Source organism: Acinonyx jubatus, chromosome A2 (assembly GCF_027475565.1).
Source record: "Acinonyx jubatus isolate Ajub_Pintada_27869175 chromosome A2, VMU_Ajub_asm_v1.0, whole genome shotgun sequence".
Taxonomy (NCBI): domain Eukaryota; kingdom Metazoa; phylum Chordata; class Mammalia; order Carnivora; family Felidae; genus Acinonyx; species Acinonyx jubatus.
The window spans coordinates 58253080-58270377 of record NC_069383.1 but is presented as its reverse complement, the minus strand read 5'-3'; the positions used below and the strand labels follow the sequence as shown (position 1 = coordinate 58270377).

The 17298-nt window shown below is 34.5% G+C and overlaps 1 protein-coding gene across 1 annotated transcript in view; it reads left to right on the top strand.

The window, feature by feature from the left end:
- Positions 1-17298, top strand: part of AHR (aryl hydrocarbon receptor) — a 53733-nt gene that overhangs the window by 17995 nt on the left and 18440 nt on the right. Inside the window, exons 3-4 of the mRNA XM_027072007.2 lie at positions 11285-11388; positions 15615-15704. Coding sequence (XP_026927808.1) covers positions 11285-11388; positions 15615-15704 — 194 coding nt within the window. The remainder of the gene's footprint in view (positions 1-11284; positions 11389-15614; positions 15705-17298) is intronic.

The following is a 17298-nucleotide window of genomic DNA, read 5'->3' as shown; positions in this document are numbered from 1 at the left end:
AAAAAATACCCACAATCCAAAATTGATGTTTTCTGATGTTGGTGATTAAACACAGTAAAGTGCCATTTTTGCCTGTCAAGGCAAATTAAATCAGACCAGAGGGGAGCCTGAGGACAGTTATAGGATCACATAGAGCTGTGACCCGACAAGTCAGTGTGGACTTAGGTCCTGGAAATACAGAATGGAAGACTGAAGTCTTTAACATTATATTTAAACTTTTTCACCAAATTCTAGAATGTTAAGATTAAACTATACTTTTTTAATTAAAAAGAAAAGAGGAGCATAAAAGGAAATCCCAAGTTACAAAATGAGTATTAAACTCAAATATCATGTTACCTCTGAGAGGGAAAATATCTAAGAAGTTTAAATAATTTACTGACTGTGACCAGTAATAGTTTATTCAGGGAGACTAGGATTTGGGTGGTTATAACCCAGCCTTTAAAATTGGGTGGTATTAAGGGAAAGGCTTGTTTCCTCTTGTATTGTGTCTATTAGTTCCAAGTCTAACAGTGGACATTGGCTTTGTTGACTGATTGGAATCAGTATGGTAATGTCATATTCTTGGTAAGAGTAATTGTAGCATCTAAAAATTTGAGTTAGATTTCATTGTCTCTTTTTAAAATATTCATTATTATGTCAGTGTTGCATTTAAATTACTTTACTTTTGGACAGCATTCCCAAAATTACAATTCATATGTCTGCTGAGGCACAAGTATCTAATGAGGTAGAAAAGGCAGAAAAGTTTTCTTTCAGTGAGGCAATAGTACGGATCAGTGGCATGTAGTATTATGTCAATAAAATATTCATAGTATATATTACACCATTAAAATATAATTATTAACTGTGAAGTCTTTTACATACTCCATTATATATGTCATGGGTTATATTTTGTGACATCTTTATAATTGAGATACGTAAATTTAACCTGTGGAAAGGAAAACTTAAACACAAGAAAGAGATGATTTTGTCTAGGTTTCAGTAAGCCTGACAAGTTTGAGGACCTGAGATCTAATTCCCAACTCCTGCATAGGCAGCTATTATAGGGAGTGGTTTCTGGTTATTTTAAAAACTAAGTAACATAGGGGAAAATCATTCTGAACCATTACATGTACTTAAAATAATCACCATTTTATAAAGTGTAGTATTATTTACATAGTGGAATGTTCTAAATTCATGAAGTCTAAAAAATGCTCTAAGAGGGGAGGATAACAATAGTTAACTTACATGATGTGGTGATCTAACATTTAGTCAACCTCATTGTCGAATATGGATCTTTGTTGACTTTATTTTAAATTAAAAAATTGCCCGTGCTCTTTTCTTGGTCTTCCTTTTGTCTTTAGTTAACAGTTCATTTCCAGTTCATTAGGTTTTCAAAAGAGAGCTATTGTGTTTATTCATCTTGAGCTTGTGTGTTTCTCTGGATTTCAATCCTGTTTTGGGGTCTGAGTAACCCAGAACGCTGTCTTGAGAAACATGTGCAGAGAATGAGCTTGAACAGACAGAGAAATGAATTAAATAAAAAGCCCTTTCAGGGGTTGAAATTTTATAAAGTTTAAGGGTTTTATTATATGTGTGCTTTTCATTCATGGGATTTGTATGCTAATTTCATCTACATTATATAATTTTGAAGTTACTGTATAGCAAGTAGTTTGCAAAAGTTTCAGCAATGTGGTACCACAGCAAATGTGATTTCTTAATTCCAGAAAGTTCTATGGTAGGTTTGTTTGCGTAAATGATGAGCACGTTTGAAATCATCCTATAGGATTCAGTTTCACTTATGTGTGGTGTTATCTACCTTACTATAATTGAACTATATATTTTTTTCCAGAATTCATATTCTAAACGTGAAACTAATTATAACATTCATGATAGCTACATAATTAAAGCTATAAAATGTAAAGATTTAAAAATGTAAAGGTTCTTTTAAAGTTTAATGTATGGACTTTCTATAATCTAATCGATGTAAACTGAAACAGGGACAAATAAAAGGAATAGTAGAATATTTTTATTGAGTCCAGTTGAAGTTGTATTAAATCCTGGCTCTTACATTTAATAATATGATCTCTTTGGATAAGGAATATACTTTCTCTTTTCTTCAGATGTTGTAACTTACAAGATTCATTAGATTCTGTGAATAAATTTAACATTTTATGATATTTTATATAGGATACTTTCATCAGTGAGTATTCATTTGCTTTGATAGGTATTTTCAAAAAAGACAACAAGTGCATATTAAAGATTCAGACTGAACCTGAACTTGCTATATCTTTTATTATGTTTTGCTTTTTTCCCTCTTGTAAATTTACTGCTTTTTAAATGGGTTTTCTCTTTGATCATACTTAGCGTTATATGTCTGTAGGATCCTTAACTGCTTGGCCATGAGCAGGTCCAGGTGGTCATAAATTGATGCGTTTAGCTTTTTTTTTTTTTTTTTTTTTTTTTAGGAAGATTACCATTGGGGTAATATTAAAAACAGTTTTTTAATGTTTATTTTATTTTTGAGAGAGAGAGACAGAACATGAGCAGGGGAAGGGCAGAGAGAGAGGGAGACACAGAATCTGAAGCAGGCTCCAGGCTCCGAGCTGCCAGCACAGAGCCGGATGTGGGGCTCAAACCCACGAATCATGAGATCATGACCTGAGCTGAAGTCAGACGCATAACCTACTGAGGCACCCGGGCACACCCATTGGGGTAATATTAAAGCCCTCCAACTTGCAATTTTTCCTTTTTTCCCCCAAATAAAGATTTTAAATGTCTGTAGTTAATTAGATATTTTTTGTGTGTGTTAATTTGATTTTTGTGTGTGTGTGTGATCTGGTTAATGCAAATCTACAGCATCATCTTGTTGTAGTGTTTTAGAAATTGTATTTACGTATAGTAGAAAATTAATCGCTTTAAGGCCTGATATAGTTACATTAATTAATCGCTTTAAGGCCTGAAATATAGTGACACTACCATTAATCATTTTTAGTTAGTAATCATATTTATGTCATATTTTGAAATCATGCTTTTACAGCTTTTCTACTTTTTGATCAACCATTTTTTAAAAAAGTTTTTAACATTTATTCATTTTTGAGAGACAAACACAGAACATGAGTGGAGGAGGGGCAGAGAGAGAGGGAGACACAGAATCCGAAGCAGGCTCCAGGCTCGCTGCTCCCAGCTGTCAGCACAGAGCCTGATGCAGGGCTCGAACCCACAAACCGTGAAGTTATGACCTGAGCCAAAGTCAGACACTTAACTGACTGAGCCACCCAGGCACCCCATAGCTCAAATTCTTGTTTGTTCAATAGCTGGTGATTTAGATTTTGGAATCATTATAATACAGTTGAAATAATATTTTAAACCATGAAAGTGAATAAAATATTCCAGAGGAGAGCATATAGAATAAGACGGAAAATACCAGAGATGAGAGAGCAAATCTGTGTGTACATGGAGTATGAAACTGTGCTGAGGTGAGACTTTGCTTAAAGATGCCTTCATTTGGATGTATTACTTGGCAGTCAAAAAGAATGAAATCTTGCCTTTTGCAACAAGGTGGATGGAACTAGAGTGTATTATGCTAAGCGAGATTAGAGAAGTGTCAGAGAAAGACAAATATCATATGACTTCACTCATATGCGGAATTTAAGATATAAAACAGATGAACATAAGGGAAGGGAAGCAAAACTAATATAAAAACAGAGGGGGACAAAACATAAGAAACTTAAATATAGAGAACAAACTGAGGGTTGGTGGAGAGGTTGTGGGTGGTGGGATGGGCTAAATGGGAGGAGCATTAAGGAGGATACTGGATGTTATATGTAGGGGACGAATCCCCGGATTCTACTCCTGAAATCATTACAGCATTATATACTAACTATCTTGGATGTAAATTTGAAGATGTATATCCATGAAAAAAAAAAAAGATACCTTCTTTTGCTATTTCAAGTTCTTAGAGGCTCAAAAGAAAATTGCACATGAAAGTGTAAACTAAAATGACATCAGAGTCCAGAGAGAAAAATTACATTACTGCAGGAGATCATTTCTGGCCCCTGACTGTCCATAGAAGCCAGAAAGCCATTCAGGTGCTTGCCGTAGAGGTTGGGAAGGGAAACAAGCAAGTCACTTCGAATCAATCTAACCTAAAATTGTATTAAATTATTTTGCTTTCTTCTAGCCTTAAATTTTCTCATATGATGTGGCGTGCCTCTTATGGTCACTTTTACAGATATTGTTGTCAACTGGAGTGTTAATTGTGTCTAGTGTCATTAAGTCTGGTCTCTCTGTTATGGAGTCAGCCTCCTGTCTCTTTATCTTAGGATGGCAGAGGCAGATTGTCACGGAACAAAAGCACTGGCAGGCAGGAGACATAGAGGCTAAGCCTTTGGCCTTAGATAAGACCTTTAACCTCACTGTTGCCCAGAGCCTTCATCGTCTCAGCATGGACAATAAGAATGTTTGCCTCCCTCATGTGCTAAGTTTGTGGTGGATTTATCCTAAAAGTATGAGCTGTATGAAGTAAATTTTACAACTAAAATTTTATATAAATTATAATTATTAATTACAGAACACTGATATTTTAGTTCTTTTAATGGGCAATTTTATTGTCATTGTTGGATATGCATAGAGGCCTTTCAGACCTGGCGTTAATATTCTCTGACAATCTCTTGAGTTAATTTTATATTTTGATTTAGAGATAGAAATTTGCTAGTAAATTTTTAGCGTTTAAGCATAATATGTAATTATTTATTTCCCCATATTGTTTACTCTTCAGAAGTGGCACACACTGAAATCTAGACACTTTGTTCAGGGAAAAGTGACATGGCTTGCTTTGGTGAGGAATACACTGTGGGCTATGTGCTACTTGCTGTATTTGTATATATACAGAATTTTTTGTTACTGCTTTATATTTTAGTCCTAAATTATGTGCTTCTGTTTTGATCTTTATAAAAGTGGCAATGAGTCATTTACTGAAGACATTCATATTAATGAAAGCACTCTTTAAGCAGAGGAATAATAATTTAAAAAAAAATAAGAGAATGAGATTCAGAACATTTAAAAGTTTGTGAATTTCTAGAGTCACTGGTTCTCAAAATGTGGCACCTGGTCCCAGCATCACTTGGGAACTTGTTAGCAACGCAAACTATAAGGCCCCATCCTAGATCTCCTAAATCAGAAATTTTAGAGGGTGAGGTCCCGCAGTGTCTTTTAATAGCCGTAGCCTTATAAGTAATTGTACTGTCTATGAACGTTTGAGAATCACTGCTTTAATTGGTTAAATTCTGCTACTTGGAATGCAGTTTGAATTCCAGTCTTGAATATGTAAAACGCTCAGTGCAACTCGTTCCCCACCACAAAGGTAAACTAACTGCTCTTATTGGTTCCATGACCTCAGGGCCCTAACACAGTTACAGTAGAATTGATTATCACTAAATGGAAAACTGGGGAAACGTTAAATAACATCTAGTCAATTTCCACTTAATTGAGAGCAGGAATAGGTCTAACTTTTAAGGACTTACTTGGCTTTAAAATAATGTGTTTTAGGTTGGCTAAAAAGATAGACTACCAGTCATGCAACCTACATTCATTCTTAAAGATAGAAGCATACATTTGCATTTTCAAAACCTGAATTTCCTTTTTTCTGCCTTTGGTGATTAGAAATTTCTAGGTAGAAAAAAAAATCTGTCAATATCATAGTGGAAAGTATGGTGTAAACTATATAGACCTAGTCTTTGTGTCCTAGGAACTCAGCATGTAGAATAGTTTTCTGGAATTTCAGTTTCTTCCTTCTTTCCCTCAAAAGAAGAACACTTCATTTACAAACAAAAACTTAGAGTTGAAATATTTCTTTTACCCCAAAGTATGTAGAAGAAGCTCTCCTTAGGTACAGTTAATATATTATTTGGAAATTATTTATAAATACTTATCCATATTGGACTAAACTAGGAATGTTTTGTTTATATTTAAGAATTACTGCATTACTTAACTCTTCCTAATTTATAGAAGTTTATGTGGTTGAATTTTATAGTGATAGCTTTGCTCTGTCTTATGCTTATATCAGTGTGCAAATGGAATTTAACTTTTTCTGCCAGAAGTAATAAAGGGGATAATAATTATTGTAAAATAAATTGAATTTAAATCAATAAGTAGAGATTTAAAAATCTTATGCTTTTTCCTGGCAAGATACTTACCATGTCATCTTTCTGTTTAATTACAAATACAGTAGCCTACAAAATATAATTTACCATATGCAATATTTCTTCCTCATGAATTTCTCTGTTGAACACTTCAGAGCATGCTTTCAAAGAGGAAATATTTAGTTTATAGGAGAAATGGAAATCCAAGCTTAGATGTATAAGGAAGGAAGGTGTCATATAGGAAATGGATATGGTTAAATACACGTGGGAGTTAAGACTTGAATCGCTTGTTTAAATGACCATTTGATAATGCTCCGATGATATTTACCCTCTAGATTCATTCATCCATTAGATTAAATTCTTGTATAATGGCTTCAGTGACTTCTCAATGAAGAATTAGGTGAAATATTTTGATGCTATAAAATCTTAATATTCCTCAGACTGTTCAAAGTCACATCTTTATATTTTAGAAAGTGTATTCTTGCAGATGGGGAGGATTTTAACAAGTGTCTGTTTATTATAGCAAACGCTTCTCATGTAACAGAATTGGCTGTGACTTACTTTCAGATGCTACATTTTGTTTCTGTGAAATATTGTATATTTCATTCCAGTGATGTAATGTGTAAGTGTCCTATGCATCTGATTCTTCATATAACTTTTATAACAATTCATCATTGTGAAGTGCTTTCAAATCTATAATGTATAGGCATCATAGCAGTCCTAATAGATGATATTCATTAATACTCCCTGTTTAGAAATGAAAATATGCTCAGTTATCTCTGGTGTGCATGAAAAAAATTTTTTTAAGTTTATTTATTTTGAGAGACAGTATGAGTGGTGGAGGGGCAGAAAGAAGGAGAGAGAGAATCCTAAGCAGACTCCATACTGCCAGTGCAGAGCCTGACGTGAGGCTTGAACTCACGAAATCTCGAGATTATGACCTGAGCTGAAACCAAGAGTCAGATGCTTAACCGACTGAACCACCTAGGTGCCCCCCTGATGTGCATTTTCAGTGTCGATTTTCATAATGATTTGAGGGTATATCAACTCAACATATAGCCCATTATCTCAAGTATCTCAATCCTGGGCTGTAAATTGTGATTCTAGGTATTACTTAGATACTCCACATCTTGCTTTAGCCCTAACAAGAATTTGTCTCCAGAAGTATCCTTGTCCTCACTTAAAGATGAAGACACTAAAGGTCACAGGTGGTTGGCGTAGGTGAGGAGTCCAGCATGTGGTTAATAATAGCTTGCACGAGTAGGCTACCTGGGTTTGATCTAGACTTCAGTGCTTTAAGCCCTCTGACCTGGAGACGGTTTCCTAACCTCTCTAAGTCTCAGATTCATTGAAAGGACAAAATAATACCCATCTCCCAGGATACTGTTTGGAAGACTGATAAGATCTAGTGTATGGAAACTGCTTGGCATACAGTGTGTGCTCAGTTATGTATCACATCTTATTACTAAGGAAATTATTTTAGGCCACTTCGATGGTAGGAAGTACACTGGTGCCAGTACCCCAAGTCATCTCACTCTTCTGTGGCTTTCTAATCAAGGGGAGAAATGCATACATGAAAATGACTAGTATTAAAGTAGCTCAAGCAGTTTTAAGAAGGGAGAGGTGGTAGGTATGAGGTCAGGAAACAGAGGACAAACTTCATGGAGGGGCATAGTTTGGGACTGGAGGCCCAGACGTAAAGTAAGATCTCTAAAAAGTCACATTAGTATATTTGTAAAACGAGAATGCGAAGGGAATGCATCTTTCCTGGACTCATCTTTGCACAGTATTTATTTAAATCCTTATTAGCCTTATTAACTAGTTATTAACTAGTTATTAACCTTAAACCTAAGAGCAACAGAAATATCTTTGGAAGAACTCTCCAGTGATCCTTCCCTAATATGTAGTTGTCACTTTTCCTACTTAAGCAGTTACACGTATTAAACATAAACCTTCCAACATTTAGAATTGTAAGCCCTGTTGTTTAAAAAGGGTTTTCTTTTTTCTTCCAAGATCCTGTAAAACTTTAATTAAATCCCATTTTGCTACTTAATCATTTCTGACATTCTTAGTTCTTTATTTCTATAACTTCTATTCCCAGCTAAGGGCAGAGTCTGATTTCTAATTACATCGGCTAATATCCCTAATACAAAGCCAGAAACAAATTGTAACTTGTTCTGAGTTGAATAGTGTCAGTGGTCCAGTAGCTCTGGTTGGAACTGACACCAGTTGTTTTAATTGAAAATTAATTTTAAGAGATTCCTGATAATTTAGACATTTTAAAATTTGATACTAGTAATATCTGTCCATTTTTATAATTACATACTTTGCTTTTTGCAATGTGTAGGTTTTGGTTTTGTTGTTTTCTTTTTAACAGTAAACCTTTTTTTCTTTAATATGAAATTTATTGTCAAATTGCTTTCCATACAACACCCATTGCTCATCCCAACAGGTGCCCTCTTCAATGCCCATCACCCATTTTCCCCTCTCCCCCACCCTCCATCAACCCTCAGTTTATTCTCAGTTTTTAACAGTCTCTTATATTTTGGCTCCCTCCCTCTCTAACTTTTTTTTTTCCCTTCCCCTCCCCCATGGTCTTCTGTTAAGTTTCTCAGGATCCACATAAGAGTGAAAACATATGGTATCTGTCTTTCTCTGTATGACTTATTTCACTTAGCATCACATTCTCCAGTTCAATCTACGTTGCTACAAAAGGCCATATTTCATTCTTTTTCATTGCCACGTAGTATTCCATTGTGTATATAACCCACAATTTCTTTATCCATTCATCAGTTGATGGACATTCAGGCTCTTTCCATAATTTGGCTGTTGTTGAAAGTGCTGCTATAAACATTGGGGTACAAGTGCCCCTATGCATCAGCACTCCTGTATCTCTTGGCTAAATTCCTAGCAGTGTTATTGCTGGGAACCCTCTTGCGCTGTTGGTGAGAATGCAAACTGGTGTAGCCACTCTGGAAAACAGTGTGGAGGTTCCTCAAAAAATTAATAATAGATCTACCCTATGATCCAGCACTAGCACCGCTCGGAAGTTAACAGTAAATCTTACTGATATTTGGTGTAACTCTTTTTTTTTTTAATGTTTATTTACCTTTGAGAGAGAGAGACACAGAGCACAAGTGGGGGAGGGGCAGACAGAGAGGGAGACAGAGAGGGAGACACAGAATCCCAAGCAAGTTCCAGGCTCCAAGCTGTCAGCACAGAGCCTGATGTGGGGCTTGAACTCAGAAATGGTGAGATCATGACCTGAGCTGAAGTCAGACGCTCAACCCACTGAACCACCCAAGCACCCCTGGTGTAACTCTTAAATGGTGCCTTGCACTGGAGCTTTTGGAAAAGTGAGAGTATAGTTAACCCTGACATTGTGAGGTTTTAATGCACTCAGTCAAATTTGACCATTAGAAAGCAAGCAGCAACAGAACAGGAAAGGAAAAAAAGCCTTTTTCTCTTCTACTTACATTGAGAAAGATTAACCATTTCCTTTGGTCTTGATTAACTGTTAGATCAATTTATGTACCTCAACCTATTTTTTTGGCCCAAGGAAATATGTTCTTTGGCCTCTTGAAATTGTTACATTCAGAGGCCAAACTTTTGGCCTCTTCTTTCAAAGTGGTATGTTTCAAGTTCTGCAAAAGCAAGAACTTGGCATAAGATTCCAGTGTGACACATGCACTGATTTACCAGAAAATATACTTCATCGTGAAAATGTTTTATATGTGAGGCTTTGCTCAACTGGAGAGAAAATCTGGTTATTAGTAAATCTTGTTTTTTGCCAAGCCAGATTATCTTTGGTGCAATAAAAATCTAATGAAATGAGTCTTAAAAGGAATGTCAAAGTCAGTTTCACTTAATGATTTCTCTTATTTGACATTGAAGGTTAAAAATAGATCAGAAAAATGGAAATACTGTATTGTAATTGTATCTAAAAGGTTGCATATTATAACAAGATAATCTATAGGATCTGGGAAACACTGCTAATAATTTACCATTTATTAAATTACTATTGAGCTGCTGAATGCCAGGAACTTCACATATATTCTCATTACTCTTCACAATAACCCTGCAAAATTGTTTTTTTGTTTGTTTGTTTTTGATTACCAGTTCACATATTAGGACAGAGAGGCTCAAAGACCCTACACATTTTAATAAATGGCAAAGCTAAGATTTGAACTTAATTCTGCCAGATACTACTATTAAATGAGATAATATTTGAGAGTGCTTGGAAAAATTCCAAGAACATAGCAGCTATTATTAGTACCCTCAGCTGTGGTGCCTCCCAAGCTACACAGACACACACACACACACACACACACACACACACACACACACACTATGAAGAAGAGAGATGGGAGGGGAGGAGAGAGAGCATTATAAAATGCTACCTCCAGAAGTAAGCATCCCACAGTGGCAACAGACTTCCCCTTCAATCCATAATCCACAAGCAGTTAGGAAGGGGAAGGCATTTTACAGGATGGAATACATAGGAATAAACATAAAAATGTACAAATCTTTTTTTGTGGAAACTTTAAAATATTCTAGTGAGACAAAAAAAATGCAGATATGAACAAAAGGAAGAAAATGCATGTTCTTGGATAGAATGATTCAAAATCACAACGATGTTAATTCTCCATGAGTTGATTTATAAATTTAGCAAGACTCTGCTAACAATACTAATCCCTTTTTTACCCAAAAGTTAGACAAGAAGATTCTAAACTTGATGGAAATATATTTCTTAATAAAGCATATGGTTGATTCTTTCTCCTCACCACTACTAGTTCACTGTTTAGATAAGTGTATATTAGTATGAAAATCATTTATTTTCATGAGTAAAGAGAAATGGGAGGCGTAGTTATAGAGGTACCATGCAGGTCTTTAAAACTCTTAAGTTATGTGCCAGAAATCATAATGAGCTCATCAGAAGTTGTTTCTGTTAATTTAAATAAATTATTTATTTGTAATTAATAATTTTTAGCAATCTGTCCATTGACTTGGAAACCGTTCATTGACAAAGGAATATTTGCTTAGTCGTTGTAGTAGCAGTAGACACCGGTATTTCAAATTGTGTCTTTGTTAGGTATATAGAGACTTTTCCATTATAGCGCTTTGAAATCGCTCACTCTATCGTTGCTTTTTCCTTTTCTCCACAGTTGCATTACAGGCCTCCCCAGCTGACAGAAATGGAATTCAGGAAAACTGTAGAACAAAATTCAGAGAAGGCCTGAGTCTGCAAGAAGGAGAATTCTTATTACAGGTGAATTTTAGTAAATATACCTTCTCCTAATAAAAAACATTGTAAATGGAAGACTAATTGATCAGTCTTTCAGTTACTCCCGTTTACTTAGAACTCACCCAGGGTGCTTCATGCCACGTTTACTGGGACTGCAACAGTGGTATAATGCTACTATATGAAAAAGTGTAATGGTATCGAGTAGATTAGAAGTCTACCTATCAGTTTCCCTATTGTATTTCTTTAAATAGCAAAACTCCTACATTATTTTAAAGGTTCTCATTTAACACACCAAATTTATATGTACCTTTTCAGGACTACAGCTTCATTAAAGCAGTTAATTGTATTTACTTAACAGTTCAAAAATGTTCTTACCTGAATTTTATTTTTCACTATGTTCTTAACTCTTAGCTATGGGGTATGTCTTATCAACACGCTACAGATTTTCTTAACAGCTGTAAGTCCTAATTTTTGTTTTAGAACTTAGTTTCTAGATTTGTCTGTGAAAATATTTTAATTTAATTTTCTTTTTTTTTTACTCTATTTCTTGGAATTGATAGGATGCTTGATTGTCAGCTAAAATTCTCAGGTATTTATTTTGTTAAAAAAAGATAGAATGAGGATGTGTGCTTTGATATGTTATTACTATTAAGTGATCATCTTCAATTCTACCCGGTGAACCGAGTGAAGAACTTAGTTTGCCATTGTAACAGAAAGTAGCCGCAACTTTTGATAGCTCCCTTAATTCTTTCTGAAAATGCTTATGTGTAACCCAACAATTTATAACATTTTTTATTATAATTTTGTAATTACGAAAATTAAGTTTTGCACCCATTAGGTTAAACAAATTAAATATATTCAAGCATGAGTACTCAACCTGTCCCTGGCTGAGGATGTTTATGTGTATAATAGCTTGAAACGTAAAGACTCCTTCTTCAGGTTATAGGAAGACATTCTAATAATTGTTGCTTCATGTGATTAAACACACACCATGGGTTATGTAGTAAAGTAATAAGGAAGTCCTTTATTTCAAATGAAAATAATCACATATGGAATGCTTAACATTTGGTAAAACTGTTTAAATTATGGGCCAATGATTTTTTTTTCCCCTCATAGAATATTTAGGCAAATTGTAAACATATTCTATTCAACGACAAAGAATAAAAATAATACTAATGAAAAACTAGTCTCATTTTTTTAATTATCTGAAAATTGAAAACATTTAGGTCTTTAAAATAAATGCATCTGTTATGAATTATATTGCATATCAGTAGTAGATTTTCCATTTGGAAGCATCACACGTTATCTGATTTGCTAGTATCATGCTTGGCTGTTATCTCTTCTGAAATAGCTGACCAAAAACTTGTAGACACGTGAAAATGGCATACTTCATTATATACAGTTGCCATAATGGCATCTAACTTTATACTTTCAACATGTGATTATCAACCAATTATCCCTCAGACATAGAGAATGTTTCCAGAGGTAGAGTATACCCTCTGGCATGAAACTTTTTAATGAGAAATCTCTTCCTTTGGTTTTAACTAAGGAGATACATAAAGAAAATGTTACATAATAGTTTATTAGCAAAAATTTTAAATAATTACTTTTAAACTTAGCTTAAATTTATTACTGTTTTACCAGGAATAAAAATGAAAAAAAAATGACTTTTTGTATCTTCTCATTAGCCATTATTTATTTCAGACATTTATTTTCATTTATTTCATCACGTTCTGTCTGGTGCTATTTACTGTGGTGCTGATTATAATCAACAGCTTTGTTGTTAAGAGCCATTGAAACAATAATTAACACTACTGATTGCAGTTTATTTGTCTTACGTTAAATAGTAAGTGAACCTCAACATGACTTTCAGATAGGTAGGGCAAATTTTTGTAAGTCTAAAGAATGATAATTTCTTTCATTAATATGTAATTACCATATTTTTATTGACTCTTTCAGTATAATAACTTTCTTCCATATAGTATTTAAGATCATTTGAGATATACATAAAATCAGGATGCATATATTCTTTTTAAAGGTTTTTTATTTCTGACAATTCACCGTCTAAGAGAGTGTGATATTATAACTTAAATTATCTTTGTGTCTTCTGGCATAATGAGCTCATTGGAAAGTACTAAATTCATTTCGCTGTTTGAGAAAGCAGGACACTCTACAAAATAAAATGCATATGATAAGTGGATACTCCTATCTAAAAAGAAGATATTTTTGGAAGGAAAAAATACAAAAACGGTATATCTATTATTACTGCCAACTGAAATTTAAGAATAATTTGTAGGGTGTTAATGAGTAAATATTTAAGTTCCCGGTGGGTGCCAGCCCCATTCCTTTTGGGGAAATCACCAGGCATTGTAGCCATAATCTCTGAAATCAAGAACTTTAGAGCCCAGTTGGGATTAAAAGTTTAACAGTCCTGCCACAGCTGGCGAGCAATACTCCTAGAGGAGGCAGACCATGATAGATAACGTAGACAGGCTTCATTGAGCAAGGCTGGTTGTTTCCTGGCTCAGCTTCGCTCTGTGACCTTCGGCAAGTTGTTTTGCAGTTCACCTCGTTTACCTGATTGCAATACTGGAATATGGCACCTACCTCAATGGAATGTTGACGAATAAACAAAAGCGTTTAGAAAAGTGGCTGTTAAATAGTAGATGCTGTTTATTGTCTTTGCAGTCAGTTTTGCAGGCGTATATTAGAGATCAAGAATCTTGAAGATGAAAAAATTAGAGTGAAAAGGAAGACAGCTGCTGTTCATCTACCGTATCTAATAATTAAGTTAGATACTTACCTGACTTTGCTAGCATTCTAAGCACAGTGGCAATGTCTTGGTAATTCTCTAGCTCCAGTACTTGATAGCTGTCCTCTTCAGTTTGTCATCATTGATTAAGTGTTGAATTAGCTAATTGTTGTCATTATATACCTCAACAGTTCACAAAGCATGGTCATGTAAATATTTGCTCATTTCCACAACCTTATAGTAATGGTGCCTTATGTTAATTGAGTGCCGACTCTGTGCCAGGCGCTAAGATGAAATAGGCTCTTAACCAAATTGCCTGTTTTTCAAATGATGACACTAAAATTTGAAGGCATAAATAACCAAAGCCACAGAGATAATAAGAGACTGGGAAAGCAATCCAGTTCAAATCTGACTCCAAACTGTATGGTTCTCACTAAACCACACCATTTGTCCTTTTACATGAAGAAGACGAGAGTCTCAGAAGGGTTTAGCCATGATAAAATAGCAAAGAACACACTGAACTCTGCTGAGCTGAACTGAAGCAGGAAACAGTGAAGGCTTATAGAGATAAAATATGTGATAACCATAAATGTTTAAAGTGATCCAAATAAATACTCTTTCTTTTATCCAAGAGTATAGAAATATTAACAGTGGACTTGAGTAATGATTGAAAGAATAGAAAAGAATATAAATTTCTAAGCTGAAAGTAGGGGAGCAAAGGGAATAATAAAAATAAAAATTGGCCAAAAGCAGGTAAAATTGAAAGAAAAAGAAGTATAATATAGATGGAAATAATAGAAATAGCACACATAAAATGATAGCTTTAAACTTGACTATATTAGTAATTAGATGGACATTTGTCTTATATAAAATGACAGCTTTAAACTTGAATATATTAGTAATTAAAGTGTATATTTGTATTACATGTATATTATGTGTATTTTATGTGCAGTCCATATATGTGATTATATTGCCAATAAAAGTTTTTAAATTGTTTTAATGCTTTGGGAGTATTCAGATTTCAAATTGCTTCAATGCGTGAATGGTCTGTGCAAAGATGTTCTATCAAATTTCTCTTCAGAAAATAATAAGCATCTTTACAGACTATCTTTCTCTAAAAAGCAATGTGATAGATTATAATACATGTTTATACAATTTAAAAAACATGTACAGTAAAAATATACAGTATATTTAAAGCAATATCTGAAGCATGAGGAAGACGAAACCAGTTTTACTGAAGTTACTGTGACTGAGCATTAAATTTAGCTGTAAGCTTTTCCTTACCTAAATCAAAAGGTATGAATAGATTCCACTCATCCCACAGTATACAGTGTATCTGTGTTTATGAGGTGTGATTTTAGCCATTTAAAAGAGAAAAATTTTCAGCAATAAAGTAACAGTCTTAAGCAACCTCATTATTTATGAGTGACCATATTGTTATTTAGTCACATTACTAATTTTAGAATCTTTTTCTAATTACTAATCTTTTTCTTTGTAGGCTCTGAATGGCTTCGTGCTGGTTGTCACTACAGATGCTTTGGTCTTTTATGCTTCTTCTACTATACAAGATTACTTAGGGTTCCAGCAGGTAAATATATTTTTCTTGGGTCATTTAAAGTCTTTTCAGAAATTAACTCTATGTATCATACATTTTAGGGATGTAATTGACACTTTATATATAGAAAATGTCAATTAAAATATGCTTATAAAATAAAAATCATCTTTTTGCAGCGAATAATTTCTATACTATTAATAATTTACTGCATTATAATTTTCTTAAATGTTTTATGAGATTCATGGATATTGTGTTTCATCTTTCACTTATTAAGGAATCTCTTATATATTAGAAACATTGGATGGGGGGCAGACAGGAGATTATTTGCCATCAAATTAGTTATGGATACTATGGAGGGCATGCGGCAGCTCTGAAATGAATGAGGTGATATGTAAAGGTACAGGCAAAATATCATGGTTTATATCTTTAATTCTGACTTAATGCTGATAATGGAAGCTTTCCTGATGCAAATGGTATTTAAGCATAAGATTCAGAGGGTGGACTTTAGTGTAGGAGGAGCACAGGAAAGAAGAGATAGAAGCACTACTATAAGCAGTAGACTGGAAGTGCTTAAAGAGATGAATGTATTTGGTTTGTTTAACGTTCTTGAATAAATGGTGCATAAATGGAGTGGTGTTTGTCATATTTGAGGGACAAGAGCATCTGATATGATGTGAGAACAGTTTGTAAGGACACTTGACTGCTAGCTTTTCTTATGTATCACTAGGTCTTAAATTCTAATGTGTTAAGACTCACTGGAAGAACTTGATGCAAAACTAAAATCTTTGGTCCCCACTCCGACATACTCTGATTTAGTGCGTCAGAGTGGGGCCTATGAATTTGTATGTCAAACAATCTCACAGGTGATGCTGAGACTGCTGGCTTGAATAACAGTGTCTACACTGCTAAACCGACTGAAGTTTAAACTATGTTAAGTACACAGTGGAAGCCTCTAAGCTTTTTTTGTTAAGGGAACCTGTGCTACAGTCTGTGTTTCCGAGAAGAACTCTGGTAATCGGGTAATGGACTGCATAGAGATGGTTTAATGCTAGCTACGTTCACAAGGAGGTTTAAGTCTAGATAGCTAAACCAGCGGAACCTGGCTCTGCGACAAAGCCTATCTTGTGGAGAGTCAAGTGGTAGAAGAAGGATTCTGACCTGGTAAAGGTATAATCCCTTATTCTTCCAGAGTGGACTGGAAATAAAAATTTAACATTAAAGAAAGTCATTAGAGGACAGGGAAAGAAATAATTTAATACTCTTAAGCTTAGAGAAGTCTAAGACAACTGGATTTTCAGACAAGCGTTTGTGAAAGAAATAGGATTTAAAAGATCAAGAAGTGGCTAAAAAGACACAGAACTTAATGTGTTGCCATGAAGGAGTGAAGAGTTCACTTCTGTAATTGAAGAGCATTCAGCTAGGGAAATGATGGCAAGGAACTCTTGCTCACCAGTGACAGTGCTCCCCTCTCTCTAGCTTTTCCTATCTTGGGTGACTGGACAGCTCTGCGATCATCTGTCTGATTCATGTGCATTCATCACCATTAACGACCACCCCGTAATGTAGCTACATTTTGAAATTAACTTAGTAAGACACATTTTTTTAATCACGGCTTTAAAAAAATTTC